Source organism: Megascapheus bottae, chromosome 21 (assembly GCF_031878675.1).
Source record: "Megascapheus bottae isolate mThoBot1 chromosome 21, mThoBot2.hap1, whole genome shotgun sequence".
In the NCBI taxonomy this organism is placed as follows: Eukaryota; Metazoa; Chordata; class Mammalia; order Rodentia; family Geomyidae; genus Megascapheus; species Megascapheus bottae.
In genome coordinates, this window is record NC_143529.1 from 31,705,555 (window position 1) to 31,723,880 (window position 18,326).

The 18,326-nt window shown below is 39.9% G+C and overlaps 1 protein-coding gene across 1 annotated transcript in view; it reads left to right on the plus strand.

Annotated features, from left to right (window-relative positions):
• Positions 1-16,032, plus strand: part of Daw1 (dynein assembly factor with WD repeats 1) — a 37,367-nt gene extending 21,335 nt beyond the window's left edge. Inside the window, exons 6-13 of the mRNA XM_090354951.1 lie at positions 779-878; positions 3,148-3,255; positions 4,006-4,112; positions 6,994-7,096; positions 8,474-8,588; positions 9,978-10,054; positions 12,634-12,796; positions 13,982-16,032. Of these exons, the coding sequence (XP_090211077.1) occupies positions 779-878; positions 3,148-3,255; positions 4,006-4,112; positions 6,994-7,096; positions 8,474-8,588; positions 9,978-10,054; positions 12,634-12,796; positions 13,982-14,016 (808 nt within the window). The 3' untranslated portion in view covers positions 14,017-16,032. The remainder of the gene's footprint in view (positions 1-778; positions 879-3,147; positions 3,256-4,005; positions 4,113-6,993; positions 7,097-8,473; positions 8,589-9,977; positions 10,055-12,633; positions 12,797-13,981) is intronic.
• Positions 16,033-18,326: the final 2,294 nt, after the last annotated feature.

Consider the following 18,326-nt stretch of genomic DNA (forward strand, 5'->3'; position numbering starts at 1 on the left):
TGTGAATAGTGCAGAGATGAATATAAGTGAGCAGGTGTCCTTATCATATCTTGGGTCATGATGTTCAGGATAGATGCCCAGAAGTGGTATGGTGGGATGGTAGGGAAGGTCTATTTTCAGTTCTTTAAGAAACCTCCACACTGCTTTCCAGAGTGGCTGAACTAGTCTGCATTCCCACCAGCAGTGTAGTAGGGTTCCTTTTTCTTGTGGGGACATTTTGATGACTTGCTATGAGTGATAAATGTGGCCCAGGCGTACAATAAGAAAAAATACTGCTAAGACCCAAGATTAACTATGCTAATTTAACTCTTCCTCTTGAGTGGGAACATATGCCAGCCACAGATTCAGCATGGCGTGTCTCTTGTCTGAAAGTGACTTACTTTGTCAATTTGCACTTTCAACCTTCTTGCAACAAGAAAAGTACCATTTTCCCAAGGAGTTTCTCACTGCCTAACTTCTCGGAACCACAATACCCATAGGCAAGAGGCAGGTTTTCTGTCTCTCTTCTAATTTTCTCCTTTCCTATTCATGTCACTGGTCCTTTATAGCTATTTACAGGATCTCCCTAGGTTTTGCCATATTTCATTATTTTAATTAAAAATTGGTATGAATGGATGCCATGAAGATGAGACATTATTTTGTTATTAATTGAAGCAGATATACGATTGCTTATCTTGAAAGTGATCATCTAAGTTATGTCGACACCTGAGCGCCGCTTGTCCTTAGTTCAGTGTATCATGTAATGCAGTCTTAACATTCACACTTTAAAAAATTGCAGTGATAAAATTGCCACCGGGTCCTTCGACAAAACTTGCAAACTCTGGAGTGCAGAGACGGGAAAGTGCTACCACACCTTCAGGGGCCACACAAAAGAGATTGTGAGTATATTTCACAGCTCATCTTTTCCTTTTGCTTGTTAGCTTATCTGTCTTTTGGAGGGTGGGGGAGCACGGAAATGGCAGGCAGAAATTGAACAAAGAGCAGTGATGCTTACTGGAAACTACGGACTGGAGTTGGGATTAAGTGACATTGTCCATTACCTGACGTATGAAACTGTGACTCCTCTATGTATCACCTCTACAATAACAATAATATATATATATATATATATAGAGAGAGAGAGAGAGAGAGACAGAGAGAGAGAGAGAGAGAGAGAGAGAGAGAGAGAGAGAGAGAGAGAGAGAGAGAGAGAGAGAGTGTGTAATTTATAGACTACGAAATTAAGAAAGGGAAGGGAAGGGGTGGGTTGGGAAGGATGGGCTAAAATATTGATTAAGATGCATTGCATTTATGAACTGCTTCATTAAATGGCAACCTCTTTGTTCACCTACTCAATGATAACACAAAATAAAAATAAGAAAAAACGAAGAGGAAATGTTATATTGCATCTCCCTCTTAGGATTCGACTATGGAAGCAGAGTGGTGGTATACTTTGTTTTCAAATTCAAGCCCAGCACTCTCAGTTGATGCAGATCATAGCTGGCAGTGCTGCTATAATTTAGAAAGAGCAGTGTCTTGCCCTAAGGACACTCTGATGTGATAATCATATCCGTATAACAACCAACCTCACCTCGTGCTTTCTATCCGCTAATGTCTAAAGAACTGATTCTGCTAGAGTGGAGGATGTGTGTGCTTTTAAAAATGATTTTTTTGTGTGTGTCCTGTAAAACAGGCCTATTATTTTAGAATTTGCATTTGCATAGACCGTCTGAGGCTCTAAATAGCTCTCATTTCTGGGAGGCCTTTGCCCTCCACCAATTAATGAGAGAATTGGCGCCCTGCAGAACAAGCCCTGGCTTGAAATGTAAACAGCCTGCTGATTTCAGGAGCAAACTGCTTCTGTTCCCCATTTGAATTCACCGTGTATTCATCCAACGAGAACACATACTGTACCCAAGGAACTTTGCAGACACAGGGTGCCCCTGGGGGGCACTTCCGGTTCAGAGCCCTGGCCACATGATAGCTCAGTTTTGCGTGTGAGTAAGCCTAAGTGATATTTTCCCATTTGAGAGCTCAATTGAGGTTGCTGATGCCTTGAGAGTAATTCTCCCAAGGTTAGAAAAAGACATAGTCATGGTCTTTAGAGAGTGGCCATGTCATCACACTTTCTTGGAATTTTCCCTTTCCTAGAAGACAGTTTTGGCTGCATAATCAACGACCTCTCTCCAAGACATAGTTAACTAAATGTTAACTATGCATGGAGTCACTATTAGAAAGGGACACAATCTTGTCCCCTAGAGATGTTTTTTTGGTTGAATTGTGGAGGCATCAATGTGTAGCCTCCAAGATGGGTTGAAAGTCTAGTACAAGTCGACCAGGCATTCAGAGGACATGGGAAAGAGTGGATCATGTGTTCTTGGGCAGGGAGGAAGTTGAGGAAACACAGAGAGATGGCAGAAGGTGGAAGGAACACCACTGGCCAGTGGCCAGAGTGGTGCACCACCTGTACCCTGGTCAAAGCTGATTGAAGGACAGGAGTGGATGGAATGAGGGAAGGAGGCGTGGGCTAACTGTAGATTTGCAGAGAGCCCTGTAACATGACAGGAAAACTCGACTTTATCTTTCACATAATGTCCCAGCTTTGAGAGTTTTCCACTGAGGGCAGGGTATGCTCAACTTGGCCAGGTGAGCTTGCTTTTGGGTTGGTGGGAAGGAGAGATGGGAGGCATCTGGGGTCACAGGTCTGGAGAAGTTGGAGGTCTTTTTCCTCTCCAGCTGTCAAATGTTGAAGGCTTGCCAAAGGCGGGTGCGGATGCCAAGAGAGGTTTGGCATTGGGGTACTCAGGAGGATTCTTAGGTTTGGGAATCCTGGGTCACTGAGAGTGGCATTAATCAATTCTACATAAAAGATGTGTCAGTTTATGCCGATTGACTTTGAAGAAGTAGCCCGTGTGATACCCCAATAGGAATCTATTGGGCAGCTGGTTCTTTGGTCCTGGCATTGCTAGTGAGGTCAGGAGAGGAAGCCTCCGTGTGACCCTGGAAATGAACTACTGAGCAGAGGTGGTGGCCTAAAGCAAAGGATGTGAACGGGGTGAAGACGAGTAGAATCTCGGTGTGTTAGGCTTTGTGTTGCTGTTGCCAGTTATCAATTTTAAAGTCTATTCTTCTAAAGTGCTTTTGTCTTTTCCATTTCGTGTGATTTAGGTGTGTTTATCATTTAACCCTCAAAGCACAGTGGTAGCCACTGGGAGCATGGATAGAACGGCCAAACTGTGGGACATTGAGAACGGAGATGAAGTGTTCACTCTGACGGTAGGTGTGCGAGGCTAGCACTCTGGCCGTTTGGGCCCATTCCTATTTGTGTTTCTGGTACAAAATTAACACTGAGTTAGAAAGCGGTTTCGAACCACTGGTTTATGGTCTGTTACAATTGATCGGCTGACAGTCCCAGAGCCTTGCTAAGGATAATTGAGAAGTCAGACAATTGTTTCTTTTGATGAGCTTGATTCTTTAAACCATATAAACGATACCTCGGTACCTGTAGATGTCTAAGACCTGTAGATGGACTAAGAGGAGAGGAGGCCTGTTTGGGAGAAGCAGAAGTGTAGGGCAGCATCCCAGAGGATTATTTACAGAGACCACAGTGTATCCTTTTCTCCTCTCCTGCCAGTCTTAAAACCCTCCTGTGTCATGGGTTACTTGACCCATGCCACCAGCCTGGCTTTTGCCAGCTGTTTTAGAGATAGAGTCTCATGGATTTTTCTTCTTGGAGAGGGTCTGATCTGGCATTGAACTGCTGTCCTCCAGGTCGCAGACATTCAAGTAGCTAGGATTGTAAGAGACACTGATGCCTAACCCCCCAAACATCTTTATTGCATCCAAATGAACTTACTTTAGGTGTGTAGGTCTATATTTTACTGTCACCTAATCTAGTTTTTAGAACATTTTCATCATCCCAGAAAGAAATTTGTGTGCATTTCTAGTCATTCTCTAGATTGTGAGTGACATTCTGTGTCAGATTTGTTCTGTCACTTAGTAAACATGACAAATACTTTTTTTTAGGGACATTTGGCAGAGGTTATCTCCTTGTCATTTGATACCTCAGGAAACAGGATCATCACAGGGTCCTTTGATCACACCGTTGCAGCATGGGACACTGCAACTGGAAGGTAATTAATTTTTTGTCATTATCTTTAAGTTGTATAAGGGTTTCATGTCATCATGTCAGTTTATGCATTCAAGGCATCCTGACCAATGTCACCCTTCCTGTCATTTTGAATCGTGTTGAGGTTGATGGTGTGACTTATTAGTTTAAACTTCTATCTAGTAATCGTGCTGTGCATTCTACAGAAATAGGACCTACTGAAAAATTTTGAACGAATTAAATTCTTTGCTGACATCTCTGATGCATAAAATAAGTGTCTTCTTTCAGTTCTGTGCAATACTGACAGGCTATGAAAAGAGCTTGGATGATGTGACTGTGGCATACCCGTGTGCTATCTTATCAAATCTTCATGATGTCTAGTCATGGAACAGGCATGAGTATCAGGAATAAACGAAACTCAGTTAATTCTCCAAAGTAAATGTTAGTCCAGGAACTTCAGTTTTCTTCCTAATGACTTTTGGTCCTAGTTGTTAGGAAAGTCAATGAAGTTAGCATACTTATATGGTAAAAGTTCATTCTTGGACTTGTCTGCATTTTGGTAGTGATTCGTTCTTTGGGGAACAAACCAAGATATGCTCAAAAAGTCACATGATACGTAGTTTCCAATATAGGTGTGTGTGTATGTGAGTGTGTGTGTGTGTGTGTGTGTGTGAACACTCATAGGGGCTCAGATTATATTTGCTATTTAAAAATATTATTGGCATGTGTTTATTATCTTTTAAGTCACTGTACAAATTAGTTGCCATTAAATAAAGCAGTTTATGAATACAATGTGTCTTTACCAATGTCACCTCTCATGGTCCTCCCCCATCCATATCAGTCTTCTCTTACTCTTCTTTTGTAGGACATGCATTGAATTTCAGACTTCAACCCTTCCCCCCCCCCCCGCCCCTCCTCCTGCCCCATCTTCTCTTTATTCTTCCACCTTCCTATCTTTGGCCCCACCCCCACTCCTTCCAAGTACCAATTTCCTGGTGTTTGTTTTGTTGACCTTTCATTTAGTTTTCTGGGAAATTACTCTATTTGAGTTCCTCTGAATTGACCATAGTTCAGTTAGTTTTGTTATGTGCATACCACCCAATGTATTTACTTATTTATTTATAAACAAATTCTAGCTTCCACATATGAGGGGAAAACAAATCCCTTTGCCTCTCTGGGCCTGACTTCCTTCACTTAGCATCATTTTTTTCTAGGTCCTTGCATTTCTTTGCAAATGATATAACACCATTGTTTCGAATTGATGAGTAAGCTACATTGTACACACACACACACACACACACACACACACACACACACACACACTTTCTTGATTCATTCATCCATTGAGGGGCATTCGGACTGATTCCATATCTTGGCTATGGTGAATATTGCTGTATTAAACATGGTTGTATTAATGGCTTTACTGTATATTGGTTTATAATCTCTGAGATAAATGTCCAGGAGTGGAATTGTTGGATCATAGAGTAGTTCCACATTTAATTTTTTCTAGGCTCTCCATGCAGACTGGTTGGACAAATTTACATTTCCACCAACAATGTGTTATTGGTCCCTTTTGGCAACACCCTGTCTGGCATCTGTTCTTGTTTGGTTTCTTTGTAGCAGCTATTCTCACTGGGGGAGCTGGAGTACCAGGATTGTTTTGATTTGTATTTACTGTATGGCCAAAGGCATTGAGCATTTCTTCATGTGTCTGTCAAACATTTTTACTAATTTTTCTGAGAAGTCTCCACTTAACCTGATTAGCCCATTTATTAATTGGATTGATTCTTTGAGTTTTGTTTTGTTTTGTTTTTTGCCAGTTCTGGGGCTTGAACTCAAGGCCTGGACATTGTTCCTGAGCATCTTTTGCTCAAGGCTAGCACTCTACCACTTGAGCCACAGCACCATTTCTGGCTTTTTTAAAAATGTGGTACTGAGGAATTGAACCCATGGCTTCCTGCACACTAGGCAAGCACTCTATCTCTAAGCTACATTCCTGCCCTGAGGGTTTAGTTTTTTAATCTCTGTACATTCTGGATATTAGGCTATTTTCTGATATGTAACTGAAAAAAATCTCCCACTCTGAAGGATGTCTTTTTAATTTGTTAGCTAGGCATTTTGCCAGCAAAAGTTTTTATCTGGATGCAATTTCATATATCAGCTTTTCTTTGATTTTCTGTAGCGTTTACATCTTTGCTCAGGAAGTTTCTGTGTGTACCAAAGAGCCCTAATGTTTTTCTTACTCCTTCCTGTAATAGTTTCATGGTTTCAGTCTTACATTGAGGTTGTTGATCCATTTTGACTTGATGCTTGTGCAAGGTGACTGGTAAGATCTAGTTTCAGTTTTCTGTGTGTGGATCGACAATTGTTTCTACCCATTCCTTTCTGGAGTTTTATTGGAAGTAATATTTATTATTAACTTGTGAATCATCACTTTTTATTCTTAAGTAACATTAGTATTTTAATTGTACATGGTTATGGCATACACTGTGATCATTTGACATGTGTGCAATGTGTAATGATCAAGAAGGTACTTAGCATTTCCATTTCCCCAAACTTTTGTGCACTTATGAATGTATAATAATTGTACATGATTTCATAGGCTACAGTGTGATATTTCACACAGTATTCACTAATCCGGTCATAAAATGGATGGAACTGAAGGAAATTATATTCAGGTGAAATAAGTCAGATAGAGGAATGTTACTTGTGATGAAATTTTAAGTACATTTTCATTAAAAATCATTAGCTCCTTTTGAGGGGTAGCAGAACCATCTGGTATTGCAACACCAGAGGTACTTTGTTAAAAACAAAATTCAGTCGTACAGATGGGCTTGATCTCATTTCTCATGGGCGTATACCATAGTAAGAACCTTTCGCTAACCTGAGTCTCTTCCATCTTGTAGGAAGATGTACACCCTGATTGGTCACTGTGCAGAGATCAGCAGTGCAACGTTCAACTGGGATAGCTCTCTCATATTAACAGGCTCTGTGGACAAGACCTGCATGGTGAGGTCGAGAAAGAGCTTTGCTTTGGAGTCACAAAACACTAACAAATTTCAAAGATAGTAGGCAGTTAGTATATGAAGTTACATACATATATGTGTATAATTACCTATTTATTTCAAGTGTCAGCTTTCCCAAGTTAAAAGAAATGATAAAGTGCTAAAACAACTTCAATTGTATCAAGTGTAGGGGAGATCTTATTAGTAAAGAACATCCTCTATATGTGTGTGTGTGTGTGTGTGGCCTGTGTGTGTGCGCGCATACTGGTGTTAGAGCTAGAATTCAGGGATTCATGATCTTAATAAGCTTTAGTTTGCTCATGGCTGGAATTCTACCACTTGAGCCACAGCTCCACTTCTGGTGTTTTGCGAGAATATGTATATGTATGTATATATCTGTGTATGTATGTATATATCTGTATATATATATATATATTATTTTGGAGCCCATGCTGGGGTTTGAACTCCTGGCCTGGGCACCATCTCTGAGTTTGGAGTTTAAGAATAGGACTCTGCCACTTGAGTCACAGCTCCACCTCTGGCTTTTTTGTGGTTAATTTGAGGTAAGAGTCACAGAGATTGTCCTTCTCAGGCTGACTTTGAACCATCCTCCTTAGGTCCCAGCCTTCTGGGCAGCTGGTATTACACGCATGAGCTATTGGTGTCTAGTTTAAAAGTCATATCACTATTGGTTAATGTCTTGCTACTCATTCCTTACATTTTGATTAGCATGGTTCTCTTGGCCTCTAAATGTGAAAGAATGGTTACTCAATTAGGGATGGTGGAACTCACCTAGAACCCCAGTAACTTGGGAGGTGGAGATAGTGGACTGTAGTTCAAGGCTGGCTCAGGGAAAAGTGATGGGATCTTTTCTGAAAAGCAAATTAAAAGGCAAAAGGAGCTGGGGGTGTGGCTGAGGTGGCAGAGTCCCTGAGCTCATCCCCAGTAACCAACTCTGCCTCCACACAAGGTAATTAAGCCTTTATACTTTGAAATTAACATTCAATTATATATTAATTGTAGTACATGCTTTTTATTTTCTGGCATGGTAGCCTGGGATTAAGCCCTTTAATATTTAATGTCTTTCCTATGTAAAGAGGAGCCTTTTACTCCAATTACTAAAGCATACACTTGGAAAGTTTTTCTTTCCTTAATGGGGTAATAGATCCAGAGAACCTTGTCTTGATCTTTTCTGCTGTGACAAATACGAGCCAGATGATTGGCTGCAGTGGTCTCTTGTCATAAGTCAAGGTAAAAAATACTTGAACAGTGGAGCTTGGACTCATAGCTTGGGCACAGTTACTTCATAGCCATAAGCATGTCAGAAAGCCTACTCTCACATTTCAGACAGAAAATCTGTTTTTCTTTTTTCTAATTGTAGTTGTGGGATGCTACCAATGGGAAATGTGTGACGACATTAACAGACCATGACGATGAAGTGCTGGACAGCTGCTTTGATTACACTGGAAAGCTCATTGCCACGGCTTCCGCCGATGGTAGGAAATCTCTTTATGTGCACGGATGACTTATGGAGGGATGTATGCCTTGCTTCGATGCACATGCATGATTCTAGCCCATAGGGGATCTTTCTGAGATCCTTCTATGGTGAAAATGCCATGTGGCTTATTTCCAAAAAGATGTGTGCCACTACAATGCGTGTCCATGCCATATTCTTGAAATGGCAAGGATACCATATTTTGTCTGTCACCTCCTTGATAACACCTGAATGTTGTCACCTCTGTGGTAAATCCACATGATGGGATGGATGCTCTGGGTCATCTCTATGTTGATGTGTGATGCTATATCAGCTTCATCAGCCTGACAGCTCCATTGCTGGTACTATAATACATCTGAATGATATCTTCACGACTGAGACGCCATGCTACCACATCTGTCAAGCACTTGTGATACACCTGTGTGACCAGTGCTTCACATGATCTTTGGTTACAATGTATGATTCTGTACAGTGCTTATGTCCTTCTATTGATAACTATGTAAGTGGTGCCATACTACATCCATGTAGGCCGCCAATAATGCTGTCTTTATCTACTATGCCCATGTACTCCGTATTGTCCAACAATCATGATTATTCTGCATTGTTTTTTTTTTTTTGCCAATCCTGGGCCTTGAACTCAGGGCCTGGTCACTATCCTTGGACTTTCTCAAGCACTGGAGCTCTACCACTTGACCCACAGCACCATTTTTGGCTTTTTTCTATGTATGTGGTACTGAGGAATCAAACCTGGGTCTTGGTGCATGCTAGGCAAGCACTCTACCACTAGGCCAAACTCCTGGCCCACTGCATTGTTTTTGTACCATGTCCTTGAAGGTCATGCAATTATGCTTTTATCTCCTTGATATCCATGTTTGATACTAGACTGTATCTACCTCATACACTTGGCATATTTAAGATTTGAGTATCTATGCTGTTCTTTTAGGATAGCACATCATATTACCATGTGTCCATAATCTCCCAAGTGTATGATTTCATTGCATGCTTCATTTTCCTGATGGTTAATTAGACACCACACTCCTGCCTCATCTTGAGGGTGCCTAAGTGTGTCGCATAACTTGTCTTCTGAAACTTGCTTTGATCCTTTTTCTTTCCCTTTACAATCTTTCTTTTTTCCTTTCACCCCAACACCCATTTATCTACTTTGGAACTCATGATCTTTTCCAAGGCCAGAACATAAAGGAAGTCCATCTCACTCTCTCTGTGCAGTGGGAACAGCTTACATTTAGAAGATTAAGTGTGATTCTCACTACAGAAAGAAGACAGCACAGAGTTTGTGTGTCAAAGGATAGATATTTAGGTAATTCAAGATCTTTGGTCCAAAATTCTACATTTCAGATGAATTGACACATATCCCACCCCTCTCAAAAAGGGACAGCAAGAATTTATTGTACAGCCACAAGAAAATGCATTATCAAATTGGAAGGCCATGAAGGTGAAATTTCAAAGGTGAGTTACTTGTTCATTTTGAACAGGGTTATTTACTTTCAGATGTAAACAGTATGCTTAGTGGAAGTAGGAAAAATAGGTTAGGAATTATTCCTTTTACTGAAATATTTAGTCATTTGCCTCTTAAAATACCTAATATATTTATTTATGTGGAGTGAGTAAGCAGAGAAATAATGTGGGCTGATCTAAAGAAGACACAGATGAATGCAAGATGTAAGTCCCAAGTAGTCTCATTTATTACTGCTAGAACTAACAGAGACACATGTTAGAGAAAGTATATTGTTTTACTTACTCTAAGTCATGTCTGTCTGTCTATCTATCTATCTCTCTATCATCTATCTATCTGATCTTGCTCTCTTTTATTCTGAGACATAGTTTCTATATGTAGGTTATATGGATCTTAAACTCAAAATTCTTTCTCAATCACTCCAGTAGGGGATGAGAGAGGTATGCTACCATGCCCAACCGGATCATTATTTTTAAAATTCACATCCATTTGAGGCAACTCATTAGACCTCTTACAAAAATTTGTTCCACTAAAATTACTCTCTGTTGTTGCCTATATTTCCTAGATTTCTTTGAATATGGCAGTGGACTTTCCTTCTAGTCTTTGCACAACAGTTAAAAATTCATCAGACTTGGCAAACTTCACTTGTATATAATTGACTTAATAGGAATAAAAGGGTTTCAGCTAATTTTCTTTTAAAAATATTTGAATCTTTTTATTCAATTGGCCAAATGTTGATATATATGTTGATACATAAAATGCAGTGTTAAAAGTAGGTCTAGTTTAATCAAGATATGAATTTGTTTAATTGTATCACTTTTCTTTGGAAATCATTATCTAAAGGCTTAATTAATTAATTTGTCTGTCCAGGCCTTGGGTTTGGAATTCAGGGCCTTGTTGTTGTCCCTGAGGTTTTTTTTCCCTTTTCCTTGAGATTAGTGCTTTACCACTTGAGCCACAGCCCTGTTTATTCATGTCTGAGCCTCCTGAGCTGGTACTACAGGCGTGAGCCACCAGTGCCCTGCTAAAACATTTGATTTGCAAACATGTTCTCTTTCTAGCTTCACATGATAAATAATTTCTGACAAACATAAGAATTTGTAAGAAAGCATTGTATTCAATCATTGACAGATATTTTAGTTAGTTGAAAATATTTAACATCATAATTTTTGGAGGTTATAAAGTGTGCTTTCTGCTTCTAGTAGGCATGTGAGTTTATATTATACCTCCTCTCCCTCTCCCGCCCCCATTCAATTCCATGTGTTCTCTCAGTTAGATGCAATTAAGGAAATACTTTTTGCAAATACAGAACATGGGAAGTATACGATTACCTATTTTGAAACAACCAAACTGTCTTAAGATTTTACATGAACTGTGACCCCAAAGCTTGTTCACGGCACAGAGCCACTCATTCAGGGACCTGCCATCTTCATGGGTCACGGAACACAGTAGAACCTTCTTGGTTGAGGCCTCTCACTTCCCAGCTCAGCCCAAGCCCTAGCTCTCATCCTTGACATTGTCTCCATCCTATCCATATGTAAATGTAAGCTTGGTGGTTTCAGGTTTCGGAAGTCAATTTTGCAGCTATCCCCTGCACAGTTCATGTGCCTCCTTCCTCTGTCCTGTGGTGCTGGGGGACCATTGCTCTCTAGCCTGTCCATGCCAGAGGCTACAGTAATAAAACTGCCCTCTGCATAAGCTGAGAGACAGTGGGTAGAATTGAGGGGTGGGAAAGACAAAGTGGGGAGCCAGAATGGAAAGGCAGGTGACTATTGCCATGTCTAGCACTATTCCTCAACAAATACCCATGTGTTCTTGTGACTGTGTGAATGTAGTTGTCAAACTCTATATTACTCGATTGTTATGCATGTTAACTGAACATATGACTTATAGAACTGCTATGTGGTTATGGCATTTTTGTGGTGTCCAAAGTATGTATTCATTCAGCAAGCACATTTTTTGAGGGTGTATTCTGCTAGGGACACTGTACAGGTGGCTGGTAAACAGTGACAATGAAGAAGGCAGAACCCTATCTACCTAAAGCCTTATGCCTTAGAGGAGGGGACCTAGGGGCCGAAGTGTGATTACAACTCAGGTTGTATTTGATAATGCCTTGCACAAACATTCACAGGAAATATTGTTCTGTAGATCTGGACTTTCACACACTCTAGGCCTTGAGTGAAGGGGCATCTGTGTCTTCTCTCTTAGAGTCCTCTTGTACAGATGACCTTCAGGTTTGCATTTGATGGTCTGCATTGTGTGTTTATTCACAGACCCTATCTCTTTGCTACAGTGGAGAAGGCTAGCACTTATTCTTGAAGGAGAGCTGTGTGAAGAATACACAAGTGGAGTTTTGGTTTTCATCCTTAGAATTATAAAGGGCGGGCAATTTCCATGTGGGTTTCAATTTTCCTAGTTTGGTCCCTGCATTATTTTTCCCATCAGGAAGCAATTAACCCAGCTTGAGGAGGCGCTTGGGGTTAGTTGTTCCATTCTCTGACCAAAACCTTTTGAGGCCATTTCACAAACTTAGGATCATCTTTTTTTTTCCTCCTTTGGCTCTCCCTTGCAGATCTCTTTCAACCCCCAGGGGAACCGACTCCTGACTGGCAGCTCTGACAGGACAGCTAGGATCTGGGATGTGCAAACGGGCCAGTGCCTCCAGGTTCTGAAGGGGCACACCGATGAAATCTTCTCCTGTGCTTTCAACTACAAAGGCAACCTCGTCATTACAGGTAGGGGAGAAACAGCCTCTGTGGACTTGATTTCCCTTTTGCATTAGATGCTAGAATTTCCAGGTTAAGTACTTGAAGGAGCTCAACTCCACATTCCTCTCCCATTTCCTAGCATCCCTGGCCTAGCACTGATTCCTGTTATGGATTGTTTGGTAGCAGTCTTGATGTGTATTTGAGGTTAGTCTTGAATTGTGATCCCCCTGCCTCACTTCTCCGAATGCTGTGATTAGAGGCATGATTCACCATGCTCAGCGCCTACTATTTAATTTTAGTTGCAGTAAGATTTCCAGGAGTGAGGGAAGAGCCCGGCTCATGGCTTTGTGAATGCTGAGTTTTAATTGTTCCGGATAAGTTACGAATTTGGGATACCTTTTCTCTGGTCATCACAGTCGTTTAGTTCTTCATGGGTCAAAAATGTTAGTAATGAGTGGATGTCAGTTAGTATTAGTAACCAAGTCAATACCACAGCTGTCCAGAGTTGATTTTCATCATCTCAGCCAAGATACCTTTTCTGAGCTCAGTTGCTACTTCTCACATATCTCCAGACTAAAGCGCTAACATCTGGAGAAAGTCAACACCTATTGAGCAATTTTTTAATGATCAGAAGTGTATCATGAGTTAATAACAATAGCAATGTAACCACTAATATGATGCATTTTTAAAGTTGGCTTAAAAACAATTCAAATTGTCAGAAAACTGGTCAGTCTCATGAACCTTACATTTTTTTTCTTAAATGCGAGGTGTCATTTTGCAGAGTGTGCAGTTTTGTAGACTTGAGCAATTCTTAGAGACATTGCTTTTCTCACACTCTTCTGGAGGAGACAGACCCAGAAGCACTCACTAATGTTGGGGAAACTCTACAGGAACTTAGAAAAGTCTTACCCCTCCTCAACTAAACCTGGAGATAGTCACATTTCCACTTGATGGCAGCAGTGATTCCAGGTGTCAGAACTTGAAGGCTGTGAACCTGCTGGATTTATGACTGGATGATAGCAGGGGCAACAAAACTATTTTGAATATGTATGAGCTTCTTAGGATATGGATTCCTAGTATAGACACTGAGGATCTAGAGTATTTAGCACTGTGCTAATAGCTGTGATCCAGAAAATGCCCAACTGTCAAAAGAGGGGGAAGGTGAACTATGACGAAGAAATACATTCTCTCAGGTGCGATTTGTTTTATTAGGCAGCAAGGATAACACCTGCAGAATATGGCGTTGACTGAGGAACTGTCCTGGCGAACAAGATCACTTGCAACCGTGATCAACAACTTGAGCCTCTCTGGAACCCTGCAAGCGATTTCTATATTTTATACATTTTTCTCTAATTTTTTCCCTACAACTCAACCATTCAGCAATATCCATAAATTCACATATATGATTGTTAAGGCTAATGAAGTTATGTCATTTCTAGATGACAGTGATAACAGAAAACAGCATGCTTGGGGAATAGCCACTGATAATTTCCTTTGTGCCTTATGTTCAACACCATCTTATTGTGGAGAAATGAAACCCAGAGTTATCCAGTCTATGTCCTATTGTGATCATTTGTGTGGGGTAAAGTTTGTAGAGAAAACTCCTTGAGGATGATACATCTATTATATGTTCAGAGGGTGATTTAAAGAAAAGAAATTGATTTTTAATTACCATCAGACGTAGTATGAATTGATATAAACTCTGCTTCTATTGAGTTTGATGGTTTTAACTCCTACACATAGATGATTCATGCAACATTTGCATTGCTTTGTTTGATTTGCTTCATTAGCATAATGCTTTCTAGGTTCTTCCATGCTCACAGAAATGGTTTTCAAAGCCGAGTAACATTCAGTAGTCTATTTATCTCCATAGCTGAGCTTCCATATCTATGTTATTAATTACCTTACTGTGCAGAGGCTTTTAAGCTTGATGTCTGTAATTCCATTTGCTTAACTTTCCTTTTGCTCTGCTTTTAAGGTTATAATCAAAAAAAGTCACCACCAAGATCAGAGGAGTGCCATGATGCTTTCCCTTTACGTTTCTTCTGGGGCTTTTATGGTTTTTGATCTTAATGTTTACATTTTCAATGCAATTTGAGTTGATTTTGGTGCATAGCATAAGATATGTGTGCTAGTTATCTTTCCATCACTATTAAATACCTGAAACAACTAATTTGGTATGAGGAAACCTTTTATTTTCCACAATTTTAGAAGATTTAGTTTAAGATTGGTTGGTTAGATTAAGATTGGTTGATTAATGTAAGATTGGTTGGTTAGGTTAAGATTGATTAGTTAGGTTAAGACTGGTTTTGAGTCTGTGCTGATGGTACATGCCATGGCAGGAGCCTTCCAGAGCAAAGCCATTAGGGGGAGGGAGGGGAAAAGGAGGGAGGAAACATGTATTATCCATATAGCTATCATCTATCTGTCTGTCTACCTATCTAGATTAATAGAGATATAGGTATATAGAGATATGCTTGTATCTATAGATTAATAGATATAGGTTGGTCTATCTATCTATCTATCTGTCTATCTATCTATCTATCTAGAGCAATGAAAAAATAAGATGGATACTGAAGTCCCACAAATCCTTTGGAAGTTATTTCTCAAAGGCCTAAAACCTTCTACTGGACCTGTCCCTCTCAAAGTGCCTACCGCCTCTCTATGGCACCAAACCAGATCCATCTTTTAAATGCTTTGGCCTTTTAAGGGAGATTCCCAATACAAATTACAATAGTAAGGAGCCAGTCTTATCATTTTGCTCATAGACATTCAGCTTTTCCATCACCATTTGTTGAAGAGACCATCCTTTCCCCCATTGTCTACTTATTTTAAAACTAAAGAAGTAGACAAAGATTCTTGCCTCATCTAACTGTTCAATGGCTGTAGCAAAAGTAACCACAGTATGCTATCATAGCATTCAGGAGTCAGCCAATGTATGGACTATTTTAAGTTATTTAGATTTGTCCACAGCAAATCACAACTATATTGCAATTAATGAGTAAACAAATGAGAGCAATTTCCCAGAAAAATACAGAGGAATAACAATCATTGTTAACTGGTGGTAGGAATGTGAATTAGTACAATCTCTATGGAAATCAGTATAAACTTTTCAAACAACTGAAAATTGAGGGAATGAGTGGGTAAGGGAAAGATGGGTGAGAATGTTGACCGAGAGGACTTTGATCAAGATACATTGTATTCTTAAACTGCCTTGTTCAATAGGAACTCCTGTGTACAACTAGTTAAAGATAATAAAACAAAACAATTCAAACTTATGATCCTGATATATCACTCATTTAACGGAAGGAATCAAAGAGAAGGTATGAAAGATACCTGTGTACACATGCTTATGCCGGGACTATTCACAACCATTGTATGGGTGTGACATTGTGTCCATCAGCAGATGAGTGGAGAAGACCATATGGTATTTTCAGCCACAAAGAATTTTTTTAAAAAGGCCGGGAGTTTGATCTAGCGGTAGAGTGCCTGCCTCACAAGCCTGAAAACCGGGTTTGACTCCTTGGTTCCACAAACATAGAAAAATCCAGAAATGGTGCTGTGGCTCAAGTGGTAGCGCTCTAGCCTTGAGAAAGCCAAAGGATAGTGCTCAGGCCCTGAGCTCAAGCCCCAGGACTAGCAAAACGAGAGAGGGGGGGAGTTTAAAAAATCTTAACATATTTAGGAAAATATGTTCAGCAAATTGGCCAGGCTATGAAAGACACATGTTACATATTTTCACTCACATGTGGAATCCAGATTTTAAAAGACATGAAAATAAAAGTGAATTACTTGGTGTGATGAAGGTTAAAAAAGCCAGTACAAGGGGTTAGAAAGGATAAAAGAAGGAAATATGGACAAATGTAATCAAAGCTTATTATACACATGTACAAAATGTCTAATGAAACTCTTTATTTTGTATAAATGCATATATGCTAATTTTAAAAAATAAAAGGAAAACATGGTTAAATTCCAGCCATCCCAAATGTGGTTATCCAACAGCGTGAATTGAGGACTCAGCATTTGCTGACCTTTCATCATCCATCCTTGGCATGTTCTTGCATGCCCTTCCTGGCTGCATGGCTGAGACATAGCTTTCTTAGTATCTTTTAATCTAATCTTGTCTCATAGAGAACCTCAGTTATCCTGCAGGGTTAGTGGGGATTTGGGTCTCAGCACCCAACTTTCGATAGCAAAACCCAGATGCTCAAATCTCTAATAATGAAATGGTACTGTTTTGACTTATAATGTATGTACATTGTCCTGTATGTGGTAATTCATACTTAAGTTAGTTACAACACCAAACAAAATGTCAATGCTACAAAAATAGTTTTTATACTAAACTGTCTAGGGAATAATAAAAAGAACAAATTTGTGCATGTTCATCAGTTTTTAAAATCACACCCCCCCACACACACACATGTTATTGGGGCTTGAACTTGGAACTTGGGGCCTGGGAGATATCACTTTTTCTGAAGGTGAGTGGCTCATTGGAAACAAGAGTCCACCAGACTTTCCTACCTGAGCTTGCTCTGAACCAGGATCAACAGCTCTCAGCCTCCTGAGTGGGGATGATTAAAATACTACGTTTGATTTACAGTTGATTTCCTGATGGAGGAACTCTGTCAACATGGAGGATGGCTGAATTTACTATCTTCCCTCTTCCTTCCGTGCGGTTCAGCACTGTGACAGTGCATTCCTGATACAGGGAGCCCCCGTCACGGTTTTCCATCACAAAATTTTTCATTTTCAGTGATAACAAAATCTTCGGTATCTAGTCTTATGGGTATTCTTTTGAAAATTAATTATTAATCGGTCCATTTTTTGATGGCAGGACTAGGGCTTGAACTCAGTATGTCAAGTTCTGTTTGGCACGTTCACTCAAAGCTGATGCTCTACCATTTGAACCACATCTCCCCTTCTGAATTTCCAGTGGTTAGTTGTAGATAAGAGTCTCTTGCATTTGACTGCTTGGGCTGGTTCTAAGCTTATAGGTGTGAGCCTCCGGTACTTGGCTACTATTATTTCAATCTTTAATCTGTAACTTTGTTATTTTATAATCTACATCTTATTATCCTCCTGGAACTAGATGGTGAAACAGAAACAATCTAGCTACTTGCTCTGGCTTGTTTCTGCCCTGTCATACTGCTTCTTCCTAAAATGAAAGAGCAAAAGCTGAAATAGTTTCACATTTATAGGACATTTACAAAAACAAGTACATTTAACAAGAAGCATGAAGCAGGAACTGTGAGTTTCTTTAAACATGGTAATACATGTTTAGAAGTTAGCATAATTTTGAGACTCAGCCCTCTTTCCCATTTTCTTCCACCTTCTCCTTTCCTCCGATGTCAAATACTTTGATAAGTATTGAGGGGATTATGGTCATATTTGGAGGAGGTTTCTGAATTTTACAACAGGGAAAAATGTTCCATTTTCTCTTAGTCCTAAATATCGTCACTTTTTTGGTGGTTCAGCTTGTATTACCTGAAAGCTTAAAAATGGATTTGTATCTAATTTGTCAAGTTAAAAGGGAAGAACTCCAGGAAAGATGTATGGA